Raw genomic sequence first — 20,977 nt, 5'->3', positions numbered from 1 at the left:
TGCATAAGCTTGTCAAGGAAGAACATGCTGACAGAGAAAAGAAAATGACAAGGGCTAAGCTTAAAACATTCTAAGAGGAAGAACTGGCGACTGAGAAGTGGCAAGAAGTGTGAAAGGTCTGAGATTTTGCCCTTCTTTCAAGCTAACAAATTAGCTTGCTAAAGTTTCATGAATCTTAGCAGAAGACACGTTCCTAGATCAGAGGCAAAGAATTTTATTACTCATAGCATAACAGGTAAAATGAGCATCAGCATGTTACATCATGCTTATATCCCAGTTTCCATGGTGGGTGACACAGAGGAGTCTGGTAGATGCTGTACATGCAGTGGGTTTGTGTCCTAAAGAACTGTGAACTTAGGAAACTTCAATCTTTCTAATAGACAGTTAGCCTTTTCCACTTTTGCTACAAGGGAGACATTATTTTATTATACTGGGCAGTAAACAACCCTACCCTTTGTACTGGGGAGGGACACTATCTATATCCTCCAAGGCTATCTGCTACACAAAAAGCCTTGAAAAGATGGTATGGACCAAAGACAGATAGTGCCTCTGATTGCAAGATGTGCAGAAAATAGCAAGAGACCCATGGAGAATGTTTCCCAACTGGAAATAAATAATAAAAGTATATTAGAAGAAGTGAGTAAATTTGTAGTAAGTACTACTGAGTGTAGTGGAAGAAAATCCTATAAAATTAAGAGTTTGAAGATAAAAGCAGAAGCCAACCATGTCAACTGCAGCTGTGATGACCTTTATTAGATTTATTTCAGCGGTGGGTTTGAAAACTTGATTAAAGAGAGTTGAAGAAAGAACTGAAAATGAGGAAGTAGATTCACTGAGTATAGACAGTGAATATATACAGTGAACACAGGGCATAGTTGGAGGTAGACCTTCCTGGTGTCTAGAGAAAGTTTTAAGTCATCTTTGTGTACTGATGGGGGTGATCTAGGTGAGAGTGAGAAATTGATACAGCAGATAATGGGGGAAATTCCAGGAATAAAAACTGAGAAAAAATAAAAATGGTTAAACTCTGTAAAGCACTTGCTATGCCAAGCTCTGATCTGGTGAGTCTGTACTTACTAATTACTCTTCATTCACACTGAGTGAGGTACTCTTATTATTCCCCAGGTTATAGATGAAAAAAGTAAGGCACACAAGTAACTTATCTTCACCGTTAATGACTTCATGGTACTATCCCACAGAACCGAATGGAGGTTATCCAGAACACTAATGGAGGGTTAACTTTAGAAAGGAAGAGAGATATTTTTTTCTATTTTAATGGCAATGTGGATGTAGATGTAGGGTGGTTGGTGAATTTGGTTGTGGGAAAGGGGAGTAGTTCTAATCTGATAGCATCAATTTTCTCTCTAAATATGAGACAGTAATTGGCCAAGATGGGTATAGGGACAGGTGTTAGAAACTCAAAGAAGAAAGGAATAGGTCTGAAGTATTCATTTCACAGACTAGGGAAGGCAGTTTATTCGAGAGGTATAATATTATTACCTGGCAGTATATGAGTGGCCATTAAGATTCATGGATATAGGTAAAGAATAAGAGAATTGAGGGATTTATAGAGAGGCAAAGGTGTTGAGGGGAAGGTTGTGTTGACTTTGATAGACCCAGAATCTTAAGTGGGGACATGGAGGTGACTGAGGGTGAAAAACAGTGGAGTGAATGGACTGGGGGTCCTAAGGTGGTACAGAGTCACAGAACTGAAAAGACTGGAGGTCAGAGAGGGAGATGGCTGACACTGAAATTTTTCAAGGCAGCGCAGATAAGGAGAAAAAGATCTTTTGCAGGGGAAGTGCCAATGAACTGGGATGCCAGGAGTGGGGGTCATTGTTGTAGACAATAAATCACTAGAATGAAGAAGAGTACAGTGACCCACGTATTAAAGTAACCAGTAACTATAAGATCCACGTGGGGAGGACAGTTTCCTGGCATTGGTAGATGATAGTAAAAAGGAAAAAGAAAAACTGATAAAAAAAAAAAACTGATAAAATGCACTTCAAAGAAGCAGGCAGTGCTGAAGGAGAAATGGTTTAGAAGCAAAAATGAGGAAAAAGGAGGACACCTACTCTATGTAACTAAAGCTAATTCTGCCTCCTATAAATAGGAGTTTAAGTTTACTGAAATCCATGCATTTATGTCAATGAAATAAAGTATGGACTTAGAGAAATTAAACTCATATCACATTAGACAGCTTTGAGAGCACTAAAAGGCAAATGCTTACCTAAATATAACATGGCAATCAAGCAAAACAACATCTGAAATATTTCATTTTAAGTCTTAGGAATAACTATTCCTGTAAGGAATAAATGATGAAGATGTGGGAGAATTAATTCGATTGACCAATGTGCTTCTACATAGAAACAAATCTAATGTGAAATTGGCAAAATAACAAGGAATGAAACGAGTGCATTCATTTTTAGGTAACCAATGCTTATTCTAAGTTTTGTTGTTTTAAAGTTTATATTTACACTGGAAATAAATATAATGAACAGTTGCATAGGTTGGATAGCATTTAAATATAAATCATCTAATTAGCTAGTCACTTGAAAGCAAAAAAGGAAATTTGAATCTGTTGTTTAATTGCCACATTTTAAGAACACATTTTAGCCAGTTGCATCAAAAAAGAAATAATAATGTGAGTGCATGACAGTGTCTCATAGAAATGAGCAGGCTCTGCTCTCTATTTATTGCATGTACAATGGACACTGACAAGAGTTTTGGAAAAATGAGTAAGGCTCGTAGAAGAGCTAGCATAGAGATGTGAAGACAGGTCAATTCTAACACTATCTCCTGGGAAGAAGGCAGACTTTCTTAAAGACATATGTGCCTCAGAATTATATGGTTTTAAATAGTCATCTTTGGACTAAAGTCCATTTCTAGCCACATGCATTCACAGGAGGGTAAACACATTGGCTTATTAAGGACTCATCTGTTATATCAACCACTATTGAGTTGATATCCTAGCCAGCCCTGAAACAAGTCTTCCTTACACATGATGGGAGAAGGTTCCAATGCCTGAAATTCTTTCTTTGCAGTTTCCTTTTGTGTTAAACATTGTTTTCTCCACATCCAAAATAAAGAAGTGACAGCAAAAAAAAAAAAAAAAAAAAAAAAAAAAAAAATATATATATATATATATATATCAAGTCTCTAATACTTTAAGGTATACAAATATTAGAACAGGTTTTTTTCCCTCTAGACACCTATATGTGGTAATGGGGATGAGAAAGAAAAAATGGAAATAAATTGTGAGAAAAATGAGAGATTCCAAAAGTAAAATTTAACTGACTTGTATCTTTCCCTGTTTTCTTTTTCATAGAAGGTTGTTTATGCTCCATTGGTCAGGCTAACATCACTGGGGGAATTACTTTCTATTGTGCCATATACCTGATGTAGAAGAGGATGAAATGATATGGAAAATGTTTCTGATATGATGGTAAGTGGGGAAAAAAGAAGCAACAAGAATACAAGATAACTATACAACCCAAACGCTAAAGGCCTTGCAGTGGCTCACAAAGTCCTCCCCGACCCCTCTCCTACCAGCTGTCTCTCTTCATCCCCTACCATTCTCCACATTGGTCCCCGCACTCCAGCCATGCTGGCCTCCATTCCTGCTCCCACTAGGGCCTCAGTCTGGCTCTGGCCCCTGTCTGGACATCCACAAGGCTAACCACTTCGCCTCCTTTAAGTCTTCGTTCCGGTGTCGCCTTTTCAAGGAGACCTACTCAGTTTATACTAGTATTTATCATGGCAATGCACCTCCCCCTACCCTGGCACTACCGACACCCCCCATATCGTCTCTATTTTTTAACCAAAGTATTTATCACTTTCTAACAGTAATATAATGTACTTTTTTTTTTATCATCTGTCTTCAATCCCCTGGAATTTAATCTTCAAGAAAGCAGAGATTTTTTTTGGTCTGCTATATCTGAAGCTCCTAAAATAATGTTGGCACTTAATAAACATTTGGTGAATGAATGAATAAACAGTTTTGTCACTATGTTTACTACTATGTCAAAAATTTTATAGACAGATTGTCAAGGCTTCAAAAGGATAATAGAAAGCTTAAAATTTGATTGTGGACGTGACAAGATTGTGAACAAATGCTGTCTTTTATTTGGTGTTTAATTATAATTTCTAAAATATTTGTATAATAAGAAATAAAAATAAGTGAAAGTTTGGGGAGACAGTTTTTCTTCCCATTCATGCAAAGCAGTAATATTATAAACAGGACAGCGAAATCAGTTGCTTACTCTGAAATAGTGAAATGGCCCAGTTCACACTAGTCAATATTAAATGTATTTACCTCCCTTTGAGCAGATTTCAGCCTGCACCAACCAAAGCATATGGCATAGAGGGCTTCATGCATGAGAACACATATATTCTCTTAGAAATACACTTTAACTCTAAATTCGTACAATGATTTGTTACACCAAATATGTGTCTAGAAGGAAATTCTATACAAAGTATTGTTTTATTTCCAAAAATGCTCCTTTATCTATTTCATTGAGCAGTATTATCTGAGATGTCTTTTTTTCAATTAATACTCAATGGTGAATAAATCACAGGCAACTCATTAAAATGATGCTAAGTATTATAGCCTTAACACTTAAAGGATAAGCTAACATTTCTCACTTCTAATTCATGGTAATGAGTTTTATAGCATATTGATTGTGGGTTATTATATGAGATAAGTGATTTATCAATGTATTTCATGAAAAAAAAAAAGCAATTCAAAGTCCCAGCATCATTTCTGACACTCCTTCACTCCTCCTTCTCATTCCATACAACAGCATGCTGTCAAAAGCATTGTATAGAAAAAGTTTTATTTACCCTAATTTTAAAATGATGGTTAGACTAACAATTGTCCTTACCAAGTAATAGAACAAGAACAAAAACATCATTTACTTCACTGTGAATTTCTGAAATAGTTTTTGAAACAAAATTGTTTTATGTTCATGATTTCACCTACTTGCTTACAGATTTATCATGAAAAGAAAGGGAATTCAGAATTTTTAAAAAAGTAGAAAAAGCGTTCTTAAATAATACTTTAATTGGGCCATTAAGGTAGTATTTTATGTCAATGAAAATATTTACTGGAAAAAAATCAATATGTCACACACAACTCACATTATACTTAAAAGAAAATGAAAAGAAAAAGGTATATCTAGATAGTAGCCCTCAAACAGTGTCACTTACATAGCAAACATTCAAGAAATATTTGAGGAAATAAATAAATTTGTTCTTATTTTGCTTGAATGTAGGGTGACAATTTTTTTTTTGAGGTTAGATTCACTGAGGTATAATTTACATACAATATTCACCTTTTTTAGTGTATAGATCTATGAGTTTTGACAAATGTATAAACTCATGTAACTGCCATAACCATCAACATATGTAAAGTTTCATCCCTACTAAAAGTTATTTCAGGCCCCTTTGTAGTCAGTTTCTACCCCAAGCCCCAGCCCAGCCCCTGGCAACCACTGATTGGTTTTTCATCAACATAGCTTTGCCTTTTGATTCATTTTGAAATGTTGAATTAGGCTTGCATTCTTGGGGCAAATCTCACTTGATCCTGTCACCTAAAAAAAAAATATGTGTGTGTGTGTGTATATATATATATATTCATGAAGGCTATTCTATAGTTTTCTTTTCTTATACTCTAACTGGTTTTGATATCAGGGTAATACTGGCCTCATAAAACAAGAGTGTTCTTTTAACTTCTATTTCTTTGAAAAGTTTTGTAGAATTGTAATTTTTTCCTTAAATGTATGATAGAATTTATAAGTGAGAACATCTAGGCGTGGAGTCTTATTATTTAGAAACTTCTTAAGTACAAATTTAATTTCTTTAATAGATGTCAGACTAATCAGATTATCTGTTTCTTCTTCAGTGTGCTTTGGTAGTTTGTGTCTTGTAAGGGATTTGTTCATTTCTCTTAAGCTGTCAAATTTAAGGACTGATAGCCTGTTATTATCCTTTTAATATCTATAGGTTCTACAGTGATGCTCCTTACTCATTCCAGGTGTTGGTTATTTGTGTCTTCTCTCTTTTTTTCCTGATCAGCCTGGCTTGAGTTTTATCATTTTATTGATCTGTCAAAAAAACACCCAGTTTTTAATTTCATTCTATTGTTTTTATGCTTCTGATTAAACGTAATTTTCTCCCCTTTTCCCTTAGGCTTAATTTGCTCTTCTTTTCATAATTTCTTAAGGTAGAAACCTAGATAATAGATTTAAGACCTTCCCTCTTTCCTAATGTAAGCATTTCATGTCTAGATTTTTCTCTAAGCACTACTTAAGCAACATCCCACAACATTTGATGTGATGTTTTGATTTTTATTCAATTCAAAGTATTTTGTGACTTCCTTTGTGACTTCTTTGCCTCATGAATTGTTTAAAACAGTGTATTATCTAATTTCTAGATGTTAGGATATTTTGCAAATGTCTTTACTGATTTCTAGTTGACTTCTGTTATGGATAACATGTAATATGATTTAAATTCTTTTAAAACTGTTAATATTTGATTTATGTATCAGAATATGGTGAATGTTCCATGAGTACTTAAAACAAATGTGTACTCTGCTAATGTTATTGCTAAGCATTCTATAAATGTTAATTAGATGAAGTTAGGTGATAGTGTTTTTCAAATCTTCTGTATCTTTACAGTTTGTCTACTTTTCTATTGACTTTTGAGAGAGAAGCATTGAAGTCTCCAAAACTAATTGTGGATTTGTCTATTTCTCCTTTTAATTCTATCAGTTTTTGCTTCATGTAATTTGAGGTTTTGTCGTTAAATGCATACAAATTTAGGAATGCTATGTCTTATTATTTAATTGCACCCTTTATCATGATGTAATGTCCTTCTTTTTTTCCTGGTAGTATTCCTTGATCTGAAGTCTATTTTGTCTGATATTAATATAGTCACTCCAGCTTTCTTTTGATTAGTGTTGGCACAGCATATACTTTTGCATTCTTTTGCTTTTAATCTACATATCTCTTTATATTTAAATGTTTTCATCTAGACAGAATAAAGTTGGGTCTTGCTTTTTATCTACTATAAATTGAATGTGCCACCTCCCACCCTCTAATTCATATGTTGAAATCCTAACCCTCAATGTGATGGTATTAGGAGGCAGGGCCTTAGGTGATTAGGTCATGAGGGCAGAGCCCTCATGAATAAGATTAGTGCCCTCATAAAAGAGACCCCAGAGAGCTCACTCACCCCTTCCGCCATGTGAGGACATAGTGAGAAGACAACTATCTAGGAACCAGGAAGCGAGCTCTCACCAGACACTAAATCTGCCAGTGCCTTATCTTGAACTCCCAGTCTCCAGAACAGTGAGAAATAAATTTCTGTTTTATATAAGCCACCTGGTCTATGGTATTTTGTTATAGCAGCCTGAACAGACTAAGACGTTATCCAATCTGACAGTCTCTGTCTTTTAATTGGTGTATTTAAGCCATTTTTTAAAAGACTAAATACTGATACAGTTTAATTAAAATCTACCATCTTGCTATTTGTTTTCCATTTGTTCCATCTGTTCTTTGTTTTTGTCTATTTTTCATGGCTTACTTTTGATGAATTTACACAATTCTATTTCATCTCCATGATTAGATTATATATACCTCTTTTAAAAAATGTAGTGGTTGCCCCTGGGCTTTCAATGTACATCACTAATTAATAACAGTATACTCCAAATATTATGCTGCCTTATTTAGAGTGCAATTCTTAAGACAGCATACTGCCAATGATGTAAATGATGTCATCCATGATACATTTATATATGCCATAAACCCTAATGCATAACTAATAGTTTTTCTTTAGATATTCAATTATTTTCTGGAGCAAATGCAAGTGAGGAAAAATGTTTTTTATATTTACCTGCACTTTAACTGCTCCTAGAATTCTTCATTTACACATATTTGTATAGATCCATGTTTCTGTCCAGTATCACATTCCTTTTGCCTAAAGACCTGTGGATTGGTTTTGTTTTTAAATTTCCTGTGGTGTAGGTCTGCTGATATTAAATTCTCTTATTTTCATTCATTCATTCATTCACTCATTCTTTAGTCTTAAAAATTCTATTTCATTTTTGGAAGGTATTTCTAGAATTTCTATTTGACTATTTCTTATAGCTTACATCTTTTTTGTTAAATTCCATATCTGTTCAGGCCTGTTGACTATGTTTTCTACTATAATAATAAGTTATTATTTATAAATGATAGTATTTAAAATTCCCTGTTTGATATTTCCAATGATTGGGTCATTTCTGAGTCTGGTTCTGTTACTTGCTTTGTCTCTTGACAGTGGGTTCTTTTTTCTTGCTTGTGTCTCATTTTTTTTTTTTTTTTTTTGAATGCCCGTTATTGTGTGTAGCATAAGTAGGAACTGAGTCACATAATATTTATGCCTGGGAATGGGTATGCCTCTTCTGTTAGACCAGTAGTGTGGGAGGTTGTATCACTTTATGCAGTCTCTGAGCTGGTTTGATTTTTGCTGCTGCTACTGTCCCCTTCAGAGTTATCTCGCGTTAATCTTGGGAGTTGTGTAGCCAGAGGTTTTTCCTCAACGCTCTTGTCCCACCTTCAGCTCTCAGCCTTCCCTTTGTGCTTGTATCTCAATTTTCTTAGCTCTTTCTCAGGGACAGATATGTGTTGCTTGTTATTTGGTACTTTCTAACCTTATGACAACAGTGGTAGGGGGATTCTCTGTTGTCCTGCTCCAGCTTCATTCTTAAGCAGGGTTGTCTCTGGCCTTAGAATTGGAGGGTTGTCAATGATACTGCCCCTTACCATGTTTTCTTTTCTTATTTCATAAATAAACTTCTATTTTGGGGGCCTTAAAAAATAATTCCTCAGAATGATTCCCTGTTTTTCCAGACAACTGAGTCCTTTCACAGGTCTGATAGTTTTCTTATGATTTGAAAGGGAGCTCTATCTTTGTACTATTTGTGATATTTTCCCCCCGTACCCTAAGAATCCTATTTTCTAAGATCTCCTCATATCACAAGGCTTGTGATCTATAAACCACATACCCCCCAGCCTCATGTACCTATAGGGAGTTGAAGGCTGGAGTCTAGAACAGGCCCACAGATTTTTTTTTTTTGCTTACAGCCTTTTTTAATATATAAGGTTGGCCTATAACTGATTTTGTGCTACAGCAGCAGAGGTGAGTATTTGTAACAGAAGCCATATGGCCTACAAAGCCTAAATATTTGCTATCTGGTCCTTTATAGAAAGTTTGCCAACCCTGGTCTTGAAATTGTAGAGTATAGAAATTGCAGGAATTGTAGGCCCCAGGGTCTAGAAAGGTAGAGACGGGGTCTGAAGTGGCAATTAGGAGGTACCTAACCCAGAGGGCAACATGGAATAAGTCTGCTCCACGTTCTTCTTAGACTTATTTTTTTGAAATGAAACTTTTCCCACTCATTCACTCATTTGTTTTACGGCATGGTTCCCACCACCTCAGTTACAACTACCTGGGAGTTCATTCATATCGTTCTTAAAATGTGGTTTTGAATTTAATAGATCTAGTTATATACTTCATTCAAATATATGTAATAGTTTAAAATTCCTGCCAATACTTTCCTTGTATAGTTACTTTTTTAAAATTCAGAAGCCTGGGTATAATCTGATCAAAATTTCCAGTTTAGAAATAATGTCGCAAATTTTTCCCATGTTGGAAAGGAAGCAGGCAAGCAGAGTTCTCATTCATGCCTAAACCCCTCCTGCCAATTTATTTCAATTTGCTTTTCAGACAACTGGCAGGAATGTCTTGCCTATGAATTTTCTTTTAATGAATCAATGTCCAACAAAAACATCAACAGATTTAGGTTACAAATAATTACCTCCTTTAACAGGCAGACATTAACACTACTTTTAAAAAACTGGATTGGAAATATCTACTGTAATCCCATTTTTCTTTCATCACTTAAAAAGAATTCAGGGTTTTAGCCAAAGCAGGTTTTCAAGCGTAACTTATATTTACATTCCTCTTAGTTCTACCCTTTGCGCAATAGCGTGTAAAAATTGCTTCAAGTAACAGCTTCTCTGAGGTGAAAGCTTATTTATTTCTTGATAACTTACAGATATGTTGTATGCATATCTACATACACATGTGTAAATATATATGTATATGTCTATATTTTATATGCATATAAACTTTGTCTATCACTTTATAGTTTTAAAAATCATAACTTCATGCTTCAAATATAGACCAAACCAAAAAAAATCTAAGAATCATCTTGTAATTTATATTTAGTTTATATTTTATATATGAGTTTGTATTACCCTCCCCATACTCTAAAGTTTGGCTCTCCTGAATGTCTTCATTTTTCTGTAAGTATATCAACCCCCATCTCCCTTCTTTCACACACCCATCCAAGGGTGGAACAGTGGAGATAATAAGCATTTTAATTTTATCTCTATCTGTAGATTTTACATAGGAGTGTAATATTATATAATGCGCTCCCATAGAGCGGTCCTATACTCACTTCAACTCAGAAGAAGAAACTAAAATCAGTGTCAGGTTTCAAAAGCCAAAGATAGGAATTTAGAAGTCTGTTTGCAAAATCAAGAATAGCAACATTTAAGGCCAGAGTCAAAAGAAATATATGAGGAAAACACATAATCATGAAACCTTAGAACAAGAGTTAAAATACTAATTTTTACAGTAATTTCAGAATAGGTTTGATGTTTACATTGTTTTATTACCATGTGATAGGCAGAAAATTCCCCTCCCCTCCAATTAGAACAAATTCCTGGAAACTGTGAATATGTTACCTTACATAGCAAAAGGGACTTCGTAGATGCAATTTAGTTAAGGAACTTGAGACGGCAAGATTTTCCTGGTTATCCTTGTGGGCCCAATCTAATCACAAGCTTCCTTAAAAAGAGGGAGGCATAAGAAGAGAGTCAGAGGGAGATGTGACTATAGAGGAATGGCCCAAACAATGCAACGTTGCTGGCTTTAAAGATGGAGGAAGGAGACCATCAGCTAAAGAATGCTGACAGCCTCTAAAACCTGGAAAAGGCAAGGAAACAAACTTCCCCTGCTGACACCTTGATATTAGCCCAAAGAGACACATGTCAGACTTTTAACTTGCAGAATTGTAAAAAAATAAATTTGTGTTGTTTAAGCTACTAAGTTTGTGGTGATTTGTTACTGTAATAGAAAAATCAATGCATTATAGTTATCACAACATTTATGTTCCACTGGTTTTGTTGTACATTAATAATTTTCTTAATGTTACTAGCTCCCTGTTCCTGTGTTGTCTATTTTGATTAAAATCTTAGCCTAAAGAACTGATTGAGAGTTTTTGTTTTGTTTTTTTTTTTAGGAAGGGCCCTTTTGTGTGATTTTCTAGATCCTTCCATATATGAGAATAACTTTCAGTTACCCCTGTTCATAAACAGCAACTTGACAGTTCAAGTCACAATCTTTTATTTCTTTCACCCTCTAGATTGTTACTAATGATCTTTCCCCTCTCTCTTTCTCTCTGCTAGACTATCCTTTTTTGTTTGTTTGTTCATTTTTGGTAGGAAATCTTTGTTTCCTGTCTATAACTTTTCTAATTCTTTTGCCTTGAAGACAAAAATCTTTTTTAAGGAAAACTTTCTTCTTATTATTTATTGCTGTTTTCTCTATCTGCTCAGTTCTTTACTCCTTAGATTCCTATTTTGTATGTTACATCTCTCAGATCTGTTCTTTGGGTCTCTTATCTTTTCTCTCATTATTTTACTTCTTTTCCTAAATTTTGGGAGAATTCTTACACTTATTTTCTATAGTATTGGTTTAATTTTATCTAACCTAATGTGTCCTGCCTCCATTGTGCTTTCATTTAGCAATCTTTTTTCATTTACAATCTCCCAAGACTGAATCAGCAAAAAATAGAAAATATGAATAGATCAATTACCAGTACTGAAATTGAATAAGTAATTAAAAAACTCCCAACAAGCAAAAGTCCAGGACCAGATGGCTTCACAGGTGAATTGTACCAAAAATTTAGAGAAGAGTTAACACCTATCATAAAACTATTCTAAAAAAATTGCAGAGGAAGGAACACTTCCAAACTCATTCAGTGAGGCCACCATCACCCTGATACCAAAGCCAGACAAAGATGCCATAGAAAAAGAAAATTACGGGCATATATCACTGATGAACAAACACACAAAACTCCTCAACAAAATACTAGCAAACTGACTCCAACAATACATTAAAAAAAAATCATACACCATGATCAAGTGGGATTTATCCCAGGCATGCAAGGATTTTTCAATATCCACAAATCAATCAATGTGATACACCATATTAACAAACTGAAGAAGACCATATGATCATCCCAATAGATGCAGGAAAAGGTTTTCATAAAATTCAACATCCATTTATGATAAAAACTCTTCAGAAAGTGGGTATAGAGGGAACATACTTCAACATAATAAAGGCCATATATATGATCCCACAGCTAACATCATACTCAATAGTGAAAAGCTGAAAGCATTTCCTCCAAAATCAGGAACGAGACAAGGATGCCCACTCTCACCACTTTTATTCGACATAGTTTTGGAAGTCCTAGACATAGCAATCAGAGAAGAAAAAGAAATAAAGGGAATCCAAGTTGGAAAAGAAGTAAAACTGTCACTGTTTGCAGATGACGTATTACTACTATACACAGAAAATCCTAAAGACTACCAGAAAACTATTAGAGCTCATCAATGAATTTGGTAAAGTTGCAGGATACAAAATTAATATACAGAAATCTGTTGCATTTCTATACACAAACAATGAAATATCAGAAAGAGAAATTAAGGAAACAACCCCATTTACCACTGCATCAAAAAAGAATGAAACACTTAGGAATAAACCTACCTAAGGAGGCAAAAGACCTGTACTCCAAAAACTATAAGACGCTGATGAAAGAAATTGAAGATGACACAAACAGATGGAGAGATGTACCATGTTCTTGGATTGGAAGAATCAATTTTGTTAAAATGACTATACTACCCAAGGCAATCTACAGATTCAATGCAATCCCTATCAAATTACCAATGGCATTTTTCACAGAACTAGAACAAAAAATTTTTAAATTCGTATGGAAGCAATCTTTTTATTTCTTTTAAACTACATTCAGGCCTTTCAGATCTTAGATTAGTCTCATTTCACGTTTGCTTCCTCTAACTTTATAAACATAGTATCCTTTAAAGAACATGAGTTAGAGATTTTTCAAACTTCTGTATTCTTCATTCTCGTTTGCTCTGATTTCTCAGAGTAGATACCTACCGTCTCTTAAATTCATCGACGTTTCTCTGTTTTCTCACCCTAAATTCAAATCCTAACTCAGTTTCTCTCTAGATAAACAAGCTTGGGCAAGTTAGTAAGTCTCTCTAAGCTCAGAGTCCTCATTTATAAAATATTCCTAATAATGGCACATACTATAAAAAGTATGATTATGATCATTAAGAATATGATTATTTATTAAATTCAGTTATAAATAACTGATTTAATACCAGAAAGAGTTTAGCACAGTGTCATGCACATGGTAATTGCTTAATGAATGGTAGTTGTCATTACAGTCACTGTTCTCATCACCATCATAATCAACATCATTACAATTAGTACAGAGGAAGTTCCATTATTGTCTAGGCAGGAGCTGAGACTGGTTTTGTAAGAGTGCTTGGATTCCTACTCTAACCTGACAGGTCTAGATAAAAGAAGAAAAAGAAAATTCAGAATTGCTATAGTGATACTTTGCTATTTCAGAATCTCCCTTCTCTGGGACCAGTCTGGAAGGCACCTGAGACTGAGGCAGCAGCAGCAGAAAACTTTACTTTTGATTGAAGGTGTCTTTCTCTTCTTAGATATGGCAGCCAGAAATGTGCTGGAGTATTCTGCTCCAACCTTCATTTCTCCTGTATGTTAAACCTTGTCCACTTCCTCTTAATGCAAGGTGACCACGGCCAAATGCCAGCTCTCTGCCTGACTTGGTAGTCCACATCAAGTGTGTTTGTATGGGCGGTGGACGAGTGAGCATCACCAAGGCTTCCCCAGCTAATGCGGACACAGCCATATGGGGGTTTGCCTCCAGCCTTTGCCCCTATGAGTTAGGGATGACCGTGTGGCACTGGCGTGGGGTGGGGTAGGAGGATGTTGGAATCTCTTGTACTTACGTCATGACTTCATAGGTGGGAATTTACAAATTGTCCTTCCCTTTCTTAGCTACGTTATGTCTGTACTTACCTTGCAGAAATTGCTCAAAGTTTCTGGGCATGAATATCTCATTCTCCTAATTTCCACTTGATAAAGCTTTCCCCATCCTTATATTCTATTTTCCATTTCACTAGTCAACTGGGAGGGAGGGTGCTAGATATGGATGCTCATATTAATGTTACAGAAAATCAGCTATTACTCTTGAAATAAGTTTTCTTTGTCGAGCTCAGCTTATACTCAATAAAGGGTTTACTGTTTAAAAATCATAATAAGCCAAATTTTTTTCTAATGCTTGCTTTCACATTATGACAAAGCTGTAAATGTGAATCTTTTCCCATTTTTTTAAAGTTCTCAAATCTTATTTCTACTGCTTTAGAACCTATTTAAGGTCCAGAAGTTTCTAAAAATACTTTGCTCTATTAACCTAAAATGATCTAGCATTACTCTATTACAATAGCAATGAAAACTAAGCCAGGTTTTTATATCTATTGAATTTTCTGTATTTTCAGCTATAGCCCAATCCCCCTGTAAAGCTGTTCATCACATTCAATAGGTAGTTATATATAGTGGAAATGGAGTCTCTCGATGATATGAAGCAATCTAAAAGGCATAAAAAATACTTTCAAGGAGCTCTCTTTCCAATTGAGGTTAAACAGATGTTGAATATGTTTTCTGGTTTAAACACTGTCAGTACAGTGTGTTCAACTTTTTCCCATCTAGCTAAGAATGAAATTATCAGACTTTAAAATTTTCCCTTTTAAATCATTGGAGGTAATTGTTTTGTGATACGGAATTTTTATTTTAGATCATACATTGGTTTCCAAGATTTAATCAATTTTTTACAGCTCTTAGTTCACTTTTTATGAATTTTCACTTAAACCGAAAGGATTGAAATGAGCTTTATTGCCAATTCCTTGTTAAAATCAATTATGTTTAGACTATCTAGAACAACACTATAAAACCATTTACAATTGCAAATACAAAGGCAATAAAAGCTTATGGAAGGGTTGGGGTGGGTCCTATTTGTGGCTCTAACAATAGTTGGGGGAAATCTCTAAGATTTACTTTAAAAAATTACAAAAACTTATTTTCTGAGTTCTCCTGGAAAGGCAGCGTTTATGTGTGGTGGAAAGAGAGTAGGCATTCACCCAAGGATTAGGATTTAAGGCTTCCTGAGAGGAATTACCTCATTCGTACTGTAAAAACATCTCTTCTCCTGACCTGCAGAGGAATATCTAAATTCTAGCGTTAGTTATTTACTTATTTGACCTGTGGGCAGATCTTTCTGTCCCTCGCTCCCTCCCTTCCCATCTGTTCCCCTGTAGATAGATATAATCTGGAAGAGCAGATAGTGTTTAGCAAAGGCATTAGATATACTGAATAAACACCTATTGAATTGGATTATTTTGTTTTGTGTTCCTCTCTTAAAATACTCTTGGGAGAGGTGAGATGTTAAGTCTCTGTCACGGTGGTTACCAAAATTTACTGGGCATAAAAATCATCTTGGATGCCTGTTAAAATGCAGATATCCAGCCCTGCCCCTTTGAGATTTTCATGCAGGTAATCCTTGGTCCACATTGACTGAAACCTCTTTGCAACATCTTAGTATGAACTTGGTTTATTACTTTCCTCTGGGAAAAGTTGAGAGCTCCTGAATGGAACCAAGAAAGAACAGGGTAGGTGAGAATGTGAGTTTAACCATTGCCTTTTCCTCCCAGTCTCATTATTCAGAGACGTGGCTAAGAGAGTAAATTTTAGAGTAGATGTGAAAGCGTCTTTCTTTTACTTCTGTGATTAAGCACATGGTAACCAACCACATAGCTTAGTAAGGTGGCCTTCTTCACTCCTTATACTCACTCCTTATACCCAAATAGTCAGCGAGTTGTCTGGTTTCCCTTACTCAGTGATGCTATAGTCTTTTCCTTATCTCCATGCCACCACCACTGCTTTTGTTCCTAGTCTTGGCTCTGCTGCTAGACTATTGCAACGGAGTAGCCTGCTTGTGGTCTTGCCCTACTCTTCATCCCCAGTCCTCTCTGATGAATCAAACTGCTGATGAATCAGATTTCAAGAAAGCAGATCTGATTAACTCATTCTTCTGCTGTGAGTCCTTATAAAGATCTTCTCTAGTTTCAGGATAAAATTTAAACGTCTGAGCCATCTGTGAAGGAATACCTGACTACTGACCCACTTCTCCACTGACCTCCAGCCACCCTGAACCATGTCCACATCCCTGGACAAAACCCATTTCTCCACATCCACAGACCTTGGCTTTCTGCCCTGCTCTTTGCTTGGAGCACCAAACACTCACCAAAGAACACTGACTAATATCTACTCATTCTCTAGAATCATAATCTGGCCATGATGGGGATCAGAGCAGACCACCCCCATTATGCCACTTGGTGTACTGATTAGTTTAAATTAAAGTTACTTAAGAAACAGCCAATGCAAGAAGGATACTCTGACCCTCCTTTGCCCCCCTGAAAGAAGAAAATAAATCTCCCATGTGAAAGGTAACTTCCCTGTACCAGGAGGTACAGAGACATCCTTATCACCAGAGATGGGGAATTCAAATCTGAGAAGGCTGTATAAACAAACCTTGTTTCTTGCAAGCCCAAACTTATTTTTCTTGTCAATTCCTCACAAATTTATTGTTTCTTGGTAAAAAAGGTACCTGCTTTAGTCACTACTTTGAGTCATATACCTATAAGGCCTTTATACATATGAAATTAATTTTTTGTCCTGTTAATATGCCTTGTGTCAATTTAATTATTAGACTAGCCAAAAGAACCAAAAAGGATAGGGGGAAATTTTCCCTTCCCCAATAGCCTCTAGATTAATACATCAAGGAAATTTGTACGTGAATTAAAAACTATGAACTTAATTCTCAAACCTTCATGTGATTCTGTAATCAGAACAGCAAAGAAATATTGCTGCCTTTGGAAAACTTTTAGTGACTATACAAAATATTAACTCTAAGTCCTGGAATTACAAATTATTATTTCTCCTTTATGATATTCTATATGTTCTAAGTTTTATGGTCTAGACATTTACTAATTTTATGATAGAAAAAGTAATTCTTATAATTTTTTGATGAATGACTAACAGTACAAGGACCTGTCATTTCTATGTCATTTCTTTCATGGGGTTGCAAGTTCATCACACATATTCACTCATTTGTAATTTGACACGTTTCTCAGCTAGGTTGGGAACTGACTTATTCTCACTTCGTAGGCACAAAGAGTAACTTGATAATAATATATCAGGGAACCCATGGCAGAGTGGTCCTAGGAATGTTTGCCCATCACCCTCTCAGCAAACCACTGGCAAAGTTTCTAGAAACTCAATCAGTTATCAAGTTACTACCATTTATTAAGCAAGCCAAGTGGTACAGGTCTCTGGATCAGGATATCCAGGGGTAAAGAGGCCTTTTCAAACTGCAGACATAGTGCCTGCCCATCCACCCTTATCCTCCCACATCACTTAGCAGAGACACCACAGTTAAAACGACATAACCCATTTAAAGTGTTCTAGGCAGTCACAGTTCCTGATTACAAACAACAGAAACAATACTGGCTAAATTGAGCAGAAAAGGAACACATTGGAAAGGTCTTGCATAGCTCACAGAACACATCAAAAGTATGAAGAACCAAACTCTGAAAAGAGAACACAGCAGATTCAGACTCCAGCCATGATCTGCTTGGGCCACCAACTGTAAATCCTATAATAGCTGCTTCACTGCCCTCTGCCTGCTCTCCATCACAGAGGGAGAACCAAACTCTCTCAGTGTCTGAGTGCCTTCAGGAGTCTAAATGCCCTGAAGTTGTGGACAGTGGGTGAGCTGAGTTCATATGCTCACCACCTCTATGAACAGGGAGCTGGGGATTCTCCTGAAACAGGAAATGAGTTCCAGCGCTAGGTAGAATTAAAAGACAACAATGCTTGCCACGCAAAGTACCATGCTGAACCAACAAATGCAGGCGCACACACTGACAAACTGTAGCCCAGAGCCCAGGGAAAATGATGGCTTGTGATAGGATCTTCCCTCTGGGGTTGATCATCTGCTTAGAGAAGAGATGGTGAAGATGCTTGTGAAACTGTCTCAAGGAAGAATAAGGAATAACAACAACAACAAAAAAGTAGGAAGGAATGAAGGAAATTTGAATGCCAAGAAATACAGAGAGGGAGAAGTGACCAAGGATAGAATGTACAGAGACCTGAGATGTAGGAAGAAAGATGCTGGAGGAAGGCATGTGAGGGCAAATGACCAAACAGAACGAACCACACACACACACACACACACACACACACACACACACACACACGTTGTAGATCCTTGCTCTCTATAGAGGTAGTATTATTAGGTTAATTAATGAAGATTCTAAGATCAGAGAATTAGTACTCCTCAGGATGTATTAGGTAGGCACTCAGTAATGCTTGTTAATATGGGGCAAGCTCATTGAATGCGGCGGCAGCTTTCCAGATTGCTGTTTTCTCCTGCAGCAGACCTGCGCCTACGCTCCAGCAACCATGCGTAAGGGACCTGCAGTTGGCATTGATCTTGGCACCACCTATTCTTGTGTGGGTGTCTTCCAGCATGGTAAAGTGGAAATAATTGCCAATGATCAGGGGAACCGAACTACCCCAAGCTATGCCGCCTTTACTGATACCAAACGATTGACCGGTGACACTGCAAAGAACCAAGTTGCAATGAATCCCACCAACACGGTTTCTGATGCCAAACGCCTCACTGCGCAAAGACGTGACGATGCTGTTGTCCAGTCTGATATGAAGCACTGGCCCTTCATGGTGGTGAATGATGCAAGCAGGCCTAAGGTTCGAGTAGAATACAAGGGAGAGACAGAAAGTTTCTATCCAGAGGAGGTGTCATCCATGGTTTTGACAAAGATGAAGGAAATAGCAGAAGCCTACCCTGGGAAGACTGTTACCCATGCTGCTGTCACAGTACCCGCTTACTTTAATGATTCTCAGCGTCAGGCTGAGACCAAAGATGCTGGAACTATTGCTGGGCTCAATGTACTTCGAATCAACGAGCCAACTCCTGCTGCTGTTGCCTATGGCTTAGACGAAAAGGTCGGAGCAGAAAGAAATGTGCTGATCTTTGATTTAGGTGGTGGCACGTTTGATGTGTCAACTCTCACTATTGAGGATGGAATCTTTGAGGTCAAATCTACAGATACCCACTTAGGTGGAGAGGACTTTGACAACCGAATGGTCAACCATTTTATTGCAGAGTTCAAGCACAAGCACAAGAAGGACACCAGTGAGAACAAGAGGGCTGTCCGTCGCCTTCATACTGCTTGTGAGCGTGCTAGGTGCACTCTCTCTTCCAGCACCCAGGCCAGTACTGAGACTGATTCCCTCTATGAAGGAATCGACTTCTATACCTCAATTACCCGTGCCTGTTTTGAAGAACTGAATGCTGACCTGTTCCGTGACACACTGGACCCTGTGGAGAAAACCCTTCGGGATGTCAAGCTAGACAAGTCTCAGATCCATGATATTGTCCTGGTGGGTGGTTCAACCCACATCCCCAAGATTCAGAAACTTCTACAGGACTTCTTCAATGGGAAGGAACTGAATAAGAGCATCAACCCTGACGAGGCTGTTGCTTATGGCGCAGCTGTCCAGGCAGCCATTCTATCTGGACACAAATCTGAAAATGTTCAAGACTTGCTGCTGTTGGATGTCATTCCTCTTTCCCTTGGAATTGAAACTGCAGGTGGAGTCATGACTGTCCTCATCAAGCGCACGACACCACCATTCCCACCAAGCAGACGCAGATGCAGACCTTCACAACCTACTCTGACAACCAGCTCGGTGTACTCATTCGGGTTTATGAAGGTGAGCGTGCCATGACCAAGGATAACAACTTGCTTGGCAAGTATGAACACACAGGCATACCTCCTGCCCCCCATGGTGTTCCTCAGATTGAAGTCACTTTTGATACTGATGCCAATGGCATCCTCAATGTCTCTGCTGTGGATCAGAGCACAGGAAAAGAGAACAAGATTACCATCACTAATGACAAGGGCCATTTGAGCAAGGAAGACATTGAACGCATGGTTCAGGAAGCAGAGAAGTACAAAACTGAAGATGAGAAGCAGCGGGATAAGGTGTCTTCAAAGAATTCTCTTGAATCCTATGCTTTCAACATGAAAGCTACTGTTGAGGATGAGAAACTTCAAGGCAAGATTAATGATGAGGACAAACAGAAGATTCTTGATAAGTGTAATGCAATAATCAACTGGCTTGATAAGAACCAGACTGCAGAGAAGAAAGAACCTGAACATCAGCAGAAGGAGTTGGAAAAAGTCTGCAACCCCATCATTACCAAGCTGTATCAGAGTGCAGGAGGCACGCCAGGAGGAATGCCAGGAGGAATGCCTGGGGGCTTCCCTGGTGGTGGAGCTCCTCCATCTGGTGGTGCCTCCTCTGGGCCCACCATTGAAGAGGTTGATTAAGCCAGCCTAGCATAGGTTTAGCATTGTTCCACAAAACACTGAAGGACCCAAATTTGTAGCAAATTCCATGGCAGTTTTAAAGTTGAGCTGCTATAGTAAACTGGGCATTCTTGATGCTTGAACATGGAATGTGTGCACGGGGAAAGGAAATAACATTGCACTTTACAAGCACTGTACTATAAGTGGAAAATACAATGTCTTAAATAAAACTGTATTTAAAATTGGCACCATAAAAAAAGGGAGCAATTCATAAATATTAGTTATATAAACATGCT

At 37.0% G+C, this 20,977-nt stretch overlaps 1 protein-coding gene across 1 annotated transcript; it reads left to right on the top strand.

Annotated features, from left to right (window-relative positions):
* Positions 1-18,747: 18,747 nt before the first annotated feature.
* On the top strand, positions 18,748-20,764 carry LOC132368575 (heat shock cognate 71 kDa protein-like). The gene is given in 2 exon segments (XM_059927278.1): positions 18,748-19,989; positions 19,992-20,764. Coding segments are annotated over 2 exon segments (1,953 nt in total). The 3' UTR covers positions 20,703-20,764.
* The last annotated feature ends 213 nt before the right edge of the window (positions 20,765-20,977 follow it).

The sequence above is a fragment of the Balaenoptera ricei genome, chromosome 7 (assembly GCF_028023285.1).
Source record: "Balaenoptera ricei isolate mBalRic1 chromosome 7, mBalRic1.hap2, whole genome shotgun sequence".
Lineage (NCBI taxonomy): Eukaryota > Metazoa > Chordata > Mammalia > Artiodactyla > Balaenopteridae > Balaenoptera > Balaenoptera ricei.
Note: the sequence above shows the minus strand (reverse complement) of the source record. Positions and strands in the feature narration are given on the sequence as shown.